The sequence below is a fragment of the Anguilla rostrata genome, chromosome 8, assembly GCF_018555375.3.
Source record: "Anguilla rostrata isolate EN2019 chromosome 8, ASM1855537v3, whole genome shotgun sequence".
Lineage (NCBI taxonomy): Eukaryota > Metazoa > Chordata > Actinopteri > Anguilliformes > Anguillidae > Anguilla > Anguilla rostrata.
In genome coordinates, this window is record NC_057940.1 from 36,282,100 (window position 1) to 36,294,628 (window position 12,529).

Below are 12,529 nucleotides of genomic sequence, written 5' to 3' on the forward strand. Positions count from 1 at the left end.
ACGTAGCTACGACTGACTTGACCATGAAGACCACCTTTTTTACATTTAGCTGGTGCACTCGGCCCCTGAGCAGGCTAAAAGAATTAGTTCATTACATATCCATAATGCAGTTGCTGGACTCAACCTCCCATAGCACTGACTTGAGGAAAACTATGGCACACCTGAAATCACAGAAAGTACTCTCATTAACAAATTGGAGACCTTTTAGAAAGCTCTCTAACAAAGACAATAACAAATTAAGAGAACTGGGAGACTTACTTCTCGAAATAGAGGCAACTAAAGATGGTGGCTACCTCTCAGGCCTCTGATCTGAACACAAGAGGAGTTAATCCCATAGCAGAGAAACTACCTCAGTCTGCTAGGGAAATGGATAATGCAAAGCACTAAGTACTAGAGTGATCAAGTGTCCACCAAATCCACTATTCTTCCTGTTTTCTATGTTTGTCTGTGAACAAGCCAAAATTTGAAATGATCCCAGCTTCGCAACTCTAGCCACAGGTGAAACAAGAAACTTCAAGTCAGAAAGACTTACAACGCAAAATCACTTATCTTCAGTAACTGAACAGAAAACATAACACACAACTCAGAGATCAAGCCTGATTTATCCTTTATGAGAACAGTAAATGATCCAGACAAAGAGTGTCCTCTATACCACAAACCATATCCTCTCAGGAAATATAGAAGCTTTAGGAACAAACTAATAAAAGAGTGGAAGACCTACCTTAAAGACAAAAACATCTGTTTCAGATGCTGCGCTTCGACACAACACCGGGCCAAGGACTGTGAGAGGCCCACACATTGTAATGAATGTGAGAGTTGAAGGACATCTGTCTCCCCTACACCCAGGGCCAGCTCAACCGAAGATGGTAACCACAATAACCACCAATTCAGCCAATGAGGCAAACAACCTTGGGAGCCAGGTCTTTGAGCAAATACAAGATGATGATAAACAAGGGTAGTCCATTGATGATAGGATCTTTCCCAGCAGGATGCACAAAGTGGTTTTCAAAGATAAGACAAACAGGTGGGTGGCACCACTACCTTCTCTGCTTCCCAAGAGGACATCTTCCAAACAATTGTGAGCAAGCAGCAAGCATGTATGAGACAGAAAGCCAGCTATAAAAGACCCTTTCCTAGGATTTATGTGGAAAGAACAGGAGGGTTGGCACCTGCCAATATTTGGCTCTCCCCTGCAGTAGGTATTTATGGTTTAAGAAGAGCTGCACAAGAGGGAGAAAATGAGTTCGGCACAGATGCTAAGAACTTTGTCCTCAGGAACTTTGACGTGGACTGCCTCTGTGTCTAGTGAAGATTAACCTGTGTTTTGGGCCTTAGGATTGCTCCTGAGAGGGCGAAAAACCATTTTAAAAAACCTCCCTGCAGCAAGATAGGGGCCAAATTAGCTAACCAGCTAGTTTGCTAGGAAAAAATGGGAAAACTCCCTCCCTGTCCTGTTATAGCAACAAAGACGTTTTACCTTAGGAGAAATCTGTCTTCCCAAACATGGAGGTCACTGTATATTGAGGTGCAGCCACATGATTAGTTGTTTGGAGGAGCTTTTTGTGTTAAAGAGCAATTGCACTTAATGAGTTGGCCGCTGTGTGTGTGTGTGTGCATGCTTGCATGTATGCATCCATATGTACGTGCAGTATGTATGTATGTATGTGCAGTGAGCTCGATAATGCTTGGGACAAAAACTTTTTTTTCTTGATTTGGCACTGTACTCCACAGTTTTTGAAATGACAAGTCCTTTTATACATAAACATATAGTAATATAATATATATTAGAATATAGTAACAAGGAATATAGTAACATACTGTAGTTGCACTATGCTAATGCACTTTCCTGGCTGTATGAAATGTAGCTGAAGTAAATCTGCCTGCTGCCCCAAAGCTGCAGGATAAATAACAATTTAGGAGATGAAAGTCAAAAGGGAAGAGGACAGGCATCTTTAATAGCCATTATTGTCCATAAAGATGTCCATCATGATTAGCTGAGTAATGAATTCAGAAACATGGTAATGGACTACTGGGCATTTTAATATTTTGTTTAATTACAATGTTACTATTTAGGGTAGCAGTGTAATGGGTAAGGAACTGGCCTCATAACCTAAAGGCCACAGGTTCGAATCCCAGGTAGGACACTCCCATTGTACCCTTGAGCAAGGTACTTAACCTGCATTGCTTCAGTATATATCCAGTTATATAAATGGATGCAATGTAAATGGATAAGAGCATCTGCTGTAATGTAATGTATGTCTGTAATGTAATGGATAAGATGAAAATGACCTCTCGTCTGGGAAACTGAGGTGAACACATCTCACACTGTACCTCTGACAAACCTCTCTCTCACTCACTCTGTCTCTCTCTCTCAATCTACTTTCAGCCAGCTGCACTTCACTCAGTCTAGTTCCATAATCAAGGGAGTGCTCCCTGACTTTCTCCAGTAGTCTTTTATGCCTCTGCTTGACCACTGCATCACGAGTGTGAGGCAACCTCAGCACTTTTGCGTTGTCATAAACTTGTGTCCGTCTTTGAAACATTACGTAGTGGGCGATTTCAATGCTGTCGTCTGCTTTCCAGCATGAATACATTATCGCCTTTCGGCTGCTACATCAAGGCCTGTGAGTTTGAGATTAAAATGCAGAAAACAATTGTCTGAGAAAATGATTTATTTATTTATTTATTTATTTTTTGCCCTATGCTGAAATAAATTATTCTTTCATTTACAAAAATGTATTGGCTGTATAACCTTTCTTTTTTAACCGAAAATTCAAAAAAAAAAAAAAAAAATTAAATTGAAAATAGGGAAAACATGCACAATATAATGAAGACTAGGTCACTGCCTAGACATTTACTATCTGCCAGAAAATAATTGTAAATACATTATACAATAGATTGCTGTAGATTTGTTATTAATGAATAAATTACTATTCATTATTCATTATTCTCCTCCACTCCCCTTAAGATCCAAGTCACATTAGAACAAAATGCACAGACACCAATAAAGGTAAATCAGTGAGTAAGGGTAATCTTTTATTTGTGTTTCAGACAACATTCCCCCTGACATTTCACCATCCCTTCAGGCAGGAATGACAGGTATTACCTGTAAGCTTGTGGGTATGGTCACGGGACAAGCAGTTCATAAAAATTAGATGAAGAGGTCTTCATAATCCACTTCAGGAGAGAAAGAAAGGATGACTACATTACCCGCAATCCAGTTTGGTAGCATACTGACAAAACAGTGGGCTACAGCTGTCCCTGAAAGTTGCTGTATGCTTACACAGTTACATAGAAAAATAGTACTGTCAAAAGTTTATAAGCTTCTACAAACAATTTCCAGGTTACAAAAAAAAGAAAGAAAACTCATTTTCCCAAGATTCGTGGGATAAGCAGCACCTGGTCAACGCAGCCAGTATGGGGGAGGCTGCCGGGATGAGTAATCGGAAAACGTCCTGAAAAAAGGTCTCTTTTTGTAGTTTTCCTTTGTTTGTTTTTTCCTTTGTGTCAAATGCTTTGTGTCAGACGCACGAAGATGAGACATAAGCCCCCACATTGCACCTGGGACCTGATGGTGCTGACGGTACACTGGTTCATGGGAAGTGTAGTTTAATTGGTCTGGAAATATGAGGGCAGTTAAAGGGGAGGTAAAAGAAAAGCACACACCTCCAGAAAGCCACTGGATAGAATGCTTATAACAAAAAAAATTAAAGAGAAATAACAACATCAATAATAATACTACTAGCAATTATAAGAGTAATAATACAAAGAATGACATTTAATCTCGATGACTAACAAAGATTTTTTAACTCTGCAAACCCAGCACTGGTTTTCATAGACCCTTTCTCCCATAGTCAGTTGGTGGTGTTCCGATCATTTCTGAGATTCCACAACCGACCAGCATTATTCCCACATGTATATTGAGTTGTAAATATTACAGTATCTGAAGGAAACAATAATCAATAACACAAGCGTGAATTTTTCACGAGGAATAGGACTAGTTCTTGGAGGTATAAATATGTTGCGTAACGTGACATTATATATCATTTCTTTTTTTACAAAACCTGAAAGGATGTAGGCAGTTAAGTACTGTTATGTATGTGTAGTCACAGAAAAGGCTGCATTTTGCCATGATTTGGCCACTCACAAGGGCCATCTAAATGAAATGCTGTGCTAAACGTGTGCGTTAGAGTCACAGGCAGCTGAACCTGGACGATAACTTCTAAACCAGTTTTACTCAGTTTACATATCCTGCAGAGAGAGAAATGATGGGTGATCATAAATTAATGGCTTGTCTGTCATGCAGTACCCTCGTTCACGCATGGTGGCCACCTTACATCGACAGGGCAATTCATGCTCAAGGGTACGCAAAGAACCAATGTGATTTGGAGAGACATGTTAACATGTGTATGACTACGTGTAAAAATACGTTTGTGTGGGCATATGTGTATTATTCACCCGTTTAAATATATCCCTGGAAAGTTCTCTGCATATGCTCATGCAGATATCTGCATGTGCAGATCGTTGCTGTGATTAGTTGTTTTACAGTCTCTCGCTCTTTCCCCCTACCCTCACTGACAGACATACATTTTAATTCAATAAAGGAATAACAAATTAAGTGCTTGAATGAACTCACAATAATAATTTGAACTATACACTTTTCATTGCGTTTTCTTTTTTTTCTGAAATTGTAACTGAATATCAACTAGTTACCCATCGTACACAATTCCACTGAAAAATTCCACTGCTCAAATTACACCCCCCCCCCCCCAAAGCCCTGATCCCGTCTGTTTCATTCCCTCCTTGAAGGATTAATTAATCAGAATAAATTGATTCCTGGTAATCCTGTTTTTAAAACCTTCCGGACTCCCCCATCCTCTCTCCGTTTCACCCAACCCCTCACGCCGATATATAAAATATACAAAAGATTATTTCCAAAATTTCCTCTGAACTCTCTCTTTGCAAATATAAAAATATACAGATTCCCTGTGTCAAAATGGCCTCTCAGCCCCATGCGACTCACTTATCCAATATCGCTTTATCCTCTAATTCCTTCCATCCTTTGACCCCCCAGTTCAAAAATATACAATGTTTTATCATAGAAAACAATTACAGCTCAGTTCTCATCAAAACTCAGACTCTTCCTCCGCCACACGGTGCTCCTCCACTTCCAGGACCATTTTGTCCGAGTTTTTTTTTTTGTCCTCTGAGTTTTTTTTTCTCACCGCATACAAAACGTATTCCTCCTCAGATCCCCCATCCTCCTCCTCCTCCTCCTCCTGCTCACAAGTCCCCGTGCCGGCTCTCGTACTTGTTGAGGATGTTACGGCAGCGGCCCAGCTCCTTGCGCATGTCGGCCACTTCCTGCCGCAGCGCCGCGTTTTCTCGCTCCAGAAAGGCCGCCCGCACCGAGATCTGGTTCTCCTTCAGCCGCCGGGCGTCCCGCGACCTCTTGGCCGCCTCGTTGTTCTTGTACCGTCGGGACCAGTACTTGTCATCCTGCGAAGCACAAGAGGGTAAATTTCTGTCCTCCTGAGAACAACCACAGCCTGTTCACTGGACAAATGAACTGTGTGCTGTTCACCTCTCAGTTCACATAAAATATGTTTATCTAATTGGAGTCTGAAGTACATGCATTTCCTGGGAGGAAATTAGAAATATTTGAAATTAACTAGAGGGAAAATATATGGTTGTATGTACTTAGCCCATAATAAGCACAAGAATCATCAAAAATTACAGATTAACAATTCAATATCACCAGTTATCTCTAATGAATACAAAAAACAACAGACTTTGGTGTGAGACTCGTGAAAACACTGGTATTACTCAAGACCATAGCAGCCTGGTTATTATGGTGTATCCAGGCTAAGACTATAACCAATATACTTTTTCATGCTCAGACTGCCTAATGTCTCCGTCATGTACCTGGGAGTCCAATTAACTGAGAAGTTAAAAAAAAACTACAAAGTATCTTTATACACTAGATCATGGTGTCAAACTCAAGTGCTGGAGGGCCACAGTGTCTGCAGGCCTTTGTGGTTTTCTTTCAATCAGCAGCCAATTAATGCCTTGAGAACAAGGTGTGTGGACTCTTTAGCCAATCAATGACTTAAATTAATCACTTGGCCTGAAACACACCGAAAACCAGCAAACACCGTGACCCTCCAGGACTGAAGTTTGACACCCCTGCACTAGATTCTACCATGTCAGAGAACACAGACAGCCCTTATGCCTCACTTGCTTCCGTAAATGCAAGTTAAAACAAATTACACAATGCAATATCCTCCATTACATTCATTATGAGACATAGAGAAGGTATCGCTTCATCAGTAAGTGTCAGCTTGGCTACATTAGCCAAGTGGAATCCCCCAGTTAAAATGAAAACACAAGACATTATGGGGCTCATTTATTGACCGTTTCACTGACGCCACCGCGAGAGAGCCGAATGTGGCTCTTGGGTGCCAGGTCGGCAGTTTGGGTCATACCTTCTGCTCGTCCGGCACCAGCATCTTCCGGGCCTTCTTGATCATGGGCTGTGGCTTGAGCTCCTCCTCGGAGAAGCGGTGGCGGCGCGGGTCAAAAGCCTCCTGGCCCGGTACGCTCGACAGGGCCAGGTCCGCAGGGTCCGGGTCGAAGTTCACCACCACGCCATCTGCGTTGGTCGAGGGGGGCCCCGGCAGTGGGGGGCAGGACGGAGAAGAGGACGGTGATGGGTCGGGAGGGACTGGATGGAGAGACCAATACAGAAAGAAAATTAATATTGCATAGAGAAAAAGGAACCTATATACTCAAATGCATTTTTAATAGTGTTTTGGTTACTGCACAATTACAGGAATAGTGTGCACCAAGTGACAAGAAGGCCATAGAATATGTCAGAACTCAGGCAGCGGGTAGTTGCCCCAGTGATAAGTACCAATGATTAAGTAAACAAACCCTCATCCTTAGCTATTTTGAGAAGAAACCTGAAACTGATGAGGGGTCACTGCAAGCCATGTCCTGACATGGCAAAATTACTGTGTTTGAGCTTTCCCATCTGTCTGTGGTGTTTTCCCCCTGCCCAGTTTGTTTCCATATTCATTTTACCCTTTTCTTCACATAATTTCCCTCATATCTATCACATCCAATCACAATCGTTTTTTTGCTCTTGCAGACCAATTACATTTTTCCCCTAATGTTCATATTGAAATTTTCAAGTGCAGTGCTGAGTAACATGCATAATCCCTGACTAAAATGTATGCACATGAGGTAAAAAAGTGTCTGCCTCCATTGTTTTAGAATCAGTATTAAACAAATAAGAGTTGTTGTGTGTTGCAAATGGGTTTAACAATTCTTAATTAAACACTGAAAGGGTAGATGACATAGACAGAAGGTCGCATAACATTTTACCCCCTATCCAGCCTCCAGTTCTTAACAATATCATGTTAGGACCTAACATCTGCAAAAAAATTCTTCCTTCCCTTATCACTGTTACAGTACAACATGGACACACCCCCTTCCTCTTCCTTTCAGCACAGAACACAAACAGAACATACATGTTCCACTGAGAAGAGGAGTCAAACCCCCCACATACACGCCCCCCCCCCCAACCGACCCGTCTGTTCATATCTCACATTTGCATGAAACAAAAACTGTCGAGAGCACAGTTCTCAGTGTTGTGTGCTGTGTCTCTCTTCCTTCCTTCTCGCTCCCCTCCCTCGCTCACACACCACCACCCCTCCCTCTCTTCCTCTGCCCCTCCCCTCCACTAGCTCTCTCACTCCATTGCTCTCTGCATCAGCACGTGACAGGCCGCCTGCACATGGACCAAGCGTGTGAGACAGACAGAGAGATTTAAAAACACGCGAGTAGTGTACTCTCTCTCTCTCTCTGCCAGCCTGGCTCTCCCGCCCTCCTCGTCTCTCAATGCAGTTAAAGCATGCTGCAGAGTCCACTTAGTCAGTGTCTAAATTAACCCTTTCCTGTTCCCTTTTCAGCTTTTCAGTTTTTGTTTTTTTAACCAATTTTGTTCCTTGCTCTTTGTCTCTGTCACTATTACTTTGATAGTTTGCTGTATTGCCTAGTCAGTCGTATTTCTAACCATTTTAGTAATTCAGTATCTGTGTAGTTCTCCATGATCATTCTGTGTAAGACTTCTTATTCATGAGAACGCCCCTGTTCTGTAGTAAATGCCCCTTGTTTACCAGCCAATGGCTCTGAAAGATCATTCGTTTTTTGATTCACTCAAACTTCAAATTGAATGATTTGTTTGATTATTGACAATGTAAATAAAAATGACATCTTCCCCTTTACCAGATACCTCTTGTTCTCTCTACTTCCCAGTCTTACGCTTCTCTTTCACAAAACTTTCTCACATCCCTTGTCTGATCTGAGACAGTTTTTCCTACCTGTCCAAAACCTGAAAATCCTGGATATTATTGCTTTTCATACCATTAACATGCTAAGAATAACCACCCCCACCCCTCCCCCACTGCCCCACCAGATTTTCCTGTCTGCTTTCCCATTTCCCTGGGCTAATGCCAGAGAAATAGGAGCCTACCCTTCTCGTGACATCACTTTCTTTTCTTAAATTACATTATTACCCATTTCGGTATAATCCAGTACCAAAATCCCGCCCTTCCCCCCAACTCCTCTTGTCAGTTTTAACTGACAAAAAAAACTCACCGTGTAGACACTCTGACCCTCCCAGAATGCTTTGCGGTGCCTGCTGCATGTCCAGCCCCAGCAGCGAGGAGGAGGAGGAGGAGGAAGACATGGAGGAGGACGAGGACGAGGAGCAGGGCGGAGGGGATGAGGGGGGGCACTGGGAGCTCTGGTTGGGAATGGCGGACTGGGAGCTCTGGGATGGTATCTGGGCGGAGCTGGAGCTGTTGCTGTGCATGCAGCCCATCCCGTTCTCCGTGAGGAACTCCTCCAGGTCCATGTACTGCAGCTGGAACAGGCCCCCGTCACAGGGCAGGGTGCGCTCCCAAAGCAGGGGTCCCAGGAAGGCCGACTGGGAGGAGGAGCGCAGGCTGCACCCGCTGCCGCCTCCTCCGACCCCCACCCCGCCCAGAGAGTCCTCATCCGAGTCCAGGGGTTTGTCTTTGTCTGAGGGTGGAGAGAGGTGGAGAGGACTTTTAGATGTCGCAATGTGACTACGAACTGCTCATGTGCGGTGGAGATTGCGATTCAAAAGGGAACAACACAGACCAACAGCAACCCTGTGGTCACAGATAATTACGCATGTGCATGCAAGCACATGCGCGCTTACCAGCATGCATGTGCACAAAGCGTGTGAGAAGATGGAGAAAGCTCTGAATTATTATCCATATTATTTAACAATTCTTTAAACTTAAATAGACTTAAATTGCGAAATATGTTCCTATTAATAGGTGTGACTCAACAGAGCCTTTGTACAGTAGCAGAGACAGAGTCCATGCTAAGACAGGGCCAATAGAATGTATTCTTATGGCACGTGCACTGACTGACCAGGCCAGACCCCACAGTAAATACATGGCGTACAAAGGAAGTTATATGGAACCCAGCATGCCAAAATAAAGTGAGGACTATGGCAACATACTGAAAGGCATACTGGGGAACCCAGGGGGAAGTCTGTTTCAGTCGCTGTCCTTGCTGTTGTTGGACTTCCTTTTAGCATTATTTTTTTCTGCATCATTGAGAGTTTTGCAGGCTTATTATTGCCGTTCTTAAAGTAAATTTACACAGCAATTAAAATCCCTCACAAGGAGGTACTGGGGGTCACTGCTGAACAGAGGACAGCGAGGGGAGCTATAGTCATCTAATTTTTTTTACTAGGTTTCTCATTTGCTTAGCTGCTCATAATAAGTTATACTTGAAAAGGCTAACGTTGGCAGCAGTCATCATTTGCAGAGGTCCACTGAACACAAACAACAAATCATTCATAAGGTTGCTAGCTGTTATAATCAGTAGATATGAGCAGTTTGGCTCTGTATATATATATTTTTTTAAATGACATGATTGTTTATGAATGCCATCACTGCACAGTACACAATATCTGTCTGTGTCTTACCTGTAAATATACTGTTCTAAACTGCATTCTTTGGTGGTTGAGTTGAATTATATGAACAGCAGCATATGTTTCTATTTAACTCTTCTGCCGAATGTAGTACAGTGCTTATATAAAATAAACCAATGTCGTCCATAGTGCATCTCTTTTACATCATAACGCTGGTTCACACTAACATACTAAACACTGGCGATGTAGCTGTTATGGAGGCAATAAATAAAGCGGCAAAAACTGCTAGAGAAAGACATTTAGGCAGTAGTAATAAAAAGACGAAATGAGACAAAAGTTCATCGTGATGCTACGTCGAGGGGATGGGGGGATGGGGAAACAGACGCTCGCGCACTCACGTGCAGACGCACACAATCTCACCTTTCATATCGCAACAGTCTTTGCCTCGCTGATCACCTTTGATGGGGAGCTGCAGAAGGGACTTTAGGCTGGCCATGGAATTCAAATGCCCACCGCTCGGTGAACCATTCATCGAGTTGCCATTTCCGAATTGAGGGCTTGCTCCAGCAGGGAGGTCTGGGGTTAGAAGTTGTGAGAGTGGCCTGGACATCACTGGACGGCCGCTGATTCCTGGCGCGCTAGAGTTGGTTGATGAGGGATGGGGCAGCTGACCCAACGAATCCCCAGTTTATCGATCAGACAGCGGATACTTTGTATATTGGTTTACAACGTTAGTATATTACGGAAGACAACTCGACATTGACATCCATGTACGCATACCAATGTACAAAGTCTAATATTATTGTTTTACTTATGGTTACCACCCCCCTACCGCGACATTAGTTTGCCAAGTTGGTAGCGCAACTGGACGTATATTTATACGTATAGCTATATATTTTTCTATCTATGTTACATTAATTCAATATAGTACGTCTTCCGATGTGTGGACGTTGTGTTAATCGGTATTGCTATTTCTCAGGCTAATTGTCAATATAAAATATTGATATTTAAGTCTTCAAGTGTTCCGCAAGCAATTTGGTATTTAATTTCGTCTTCGTGTGTAGTATCCTCGCTCTGCATTAGACAGTTATCTTGAAAAAACGCAGCAGCTTGATTTTTGCGATACTGATCCAGTCCTTGAGTCACTTGCACTATTCGTTTATTTGTTGTTTCCAATCAAATTACGTTGATTTTCTTCCCGACTTGGATTTATATATCCCATTAAAAATAAAAATATCGGACAACGACGGATGTCCATGGAGAACCAACGAGGTGAGACAGCCTTCAACTGAGACAGAGAGACAGGCTTATTGTCGTCCTCGGATTTAATATTTTAATGTGAAAACTTGAAAGAAATGCAGGTTATTCTTTAGCGATGATAAAATTAAAATTGCATGAGTCCTTTCTGATAAAAGGTAAATAGATAAAATATTTTTCGTCCAAAAAATAAAATTGTGAGCCATGCAATCAACTGCAATGGTTTTTCTTCCGCTTCTCTCCCGCTCTCTGTCTCTGAAGACCAAGAAGCAGTTTGTGCTAGAGCCGAGGCGATAGTCAGCTGGAAAGAACACGGGTGACTCTCGTGACGTCACCTCTCACGGGGAATGGCGCTGGGGGAGGTGTTGATAAATATTCATTATACACACACCTCTCTATGCCACACCTACAAAGTAGTTCCACACACCACGCCTAAAACAATTTAGCCAATGACGGAAGGAGAAACTTACCACGCTGTGGCTTCACTCTGGCTTTGTAATTAACCAGTTGTGCGCCGAGTTATTTCAGATACTCCGCTTGTGTCCAAACACGTGGGTGAGTTGCACTGTCTGGCAAATGGGGGCAGTTCTATATAAGGGGAATAAATAATAATAAATAATTGAATCTGCAAAGAAAAGCATATTTTTAGTAAAGACTTTGTCTTCTCTCTCTCTCTCTCTCTCTCTCTCTCTCTCTCTCTCTCTATATATATATATATATATATATATATATATTCGATCCACATCCATTGTGATAAAATCCAATTTCTTGTCATTTCAACTGAATGAATAAATTCATTTGTAATCGATGAGTTCTGCTGAAGGGGTATGGTTAATATGGACACAGGGCAAGAAATCCATGTCATAACATCTCGTCAAAATCCACTATAAATAACAATAATCAAATAATATTGTAGAAGATATTTTGTATATCTATATTTTAGCACAAACCCACCTCCAAATACAAAGTGTATCCACAAAGAATCTCCAGCAGCAAAACACGATAATATATCAAATCCTGAACACTTTTTTAACAGTTTAATCAATCACTAACAATCCTGACTGATATCAATTGAAACAGTTGGATTGTCAGGGCTGAGATGAGAAACACTGTTTAATATCAAATGGATACGTACTGTATTTGCAATGTACTTGTATTATAACCCCCATACTTAGTGACTTAAAACCATTACCAATAAGAAGTGTTTGCACTGCACAACATGCTTTCATACCAGGCTGAATTCAAGCAATGTCATTAAAATGAAACTACATATCTTCATTGTTTGTTGCTATTATT

General features: G+C 42.0%; 1 protein-coding gene across 1 annotated transcript; it reads right to left on the reverse strand.

Annotated features, from left to right (window-relative positions):
• Nucleotides 1-3,015: 3,015 nt before the first annotated feature.
• Nucleotides 3,016-11,564, reverse strand: dbpa (D site albumin promoter binding protein a). The gene is made up of 4 exons (XM_064348021.1): nt 10,397-11,564; nt 8,662-9,087; nt 6,486-6,724; nt 3,016-5,499 (listed from the first exon to the last, which is right to left on the reverse strand). The coding sequence occupies exons 1-4, from the start codon at nt 10,584-10,586 to the stop codon at nt 5,284-5,286; spliced, it is 1,071 nt and encodes a 356-aa protein (XP_064204091.1). The 5' UTR covers nt 10,587-11,564; the 3' UTR covers nt 3,016-5,283.
• Between the last annotated feature and the right edge of the window lie 965 nt (nt 11,565-12,529).

What these genes read in the sequence shown, in the direction of transcription:
- dbpa (XM_064348021.1), bottom strand. Translation starts at nt 10,586, where the DNA reads ATGTCCAGGCCACTCTCACAACTTCTAACCCCAGACCTCCCTGCTGGA. An exon ending in AGACTGTTGCGATATGAAAG is followed by an intron (nt 9,088 to 10,396) that starts GTGAGATTGTGT and finishes CTCCACCCTCAG; the next exon opens with ACAAAGACAAACCCCTGGAC. An exon ending in AGGGTCAGAGTGTCTACACG is followed by an intron (nt 6,725 to 8,661) that starts GTGAGTTTTTTT and finishes CTCTCCATCCAG; the next exon opens with TCCCTCCCGACCCATCACCG.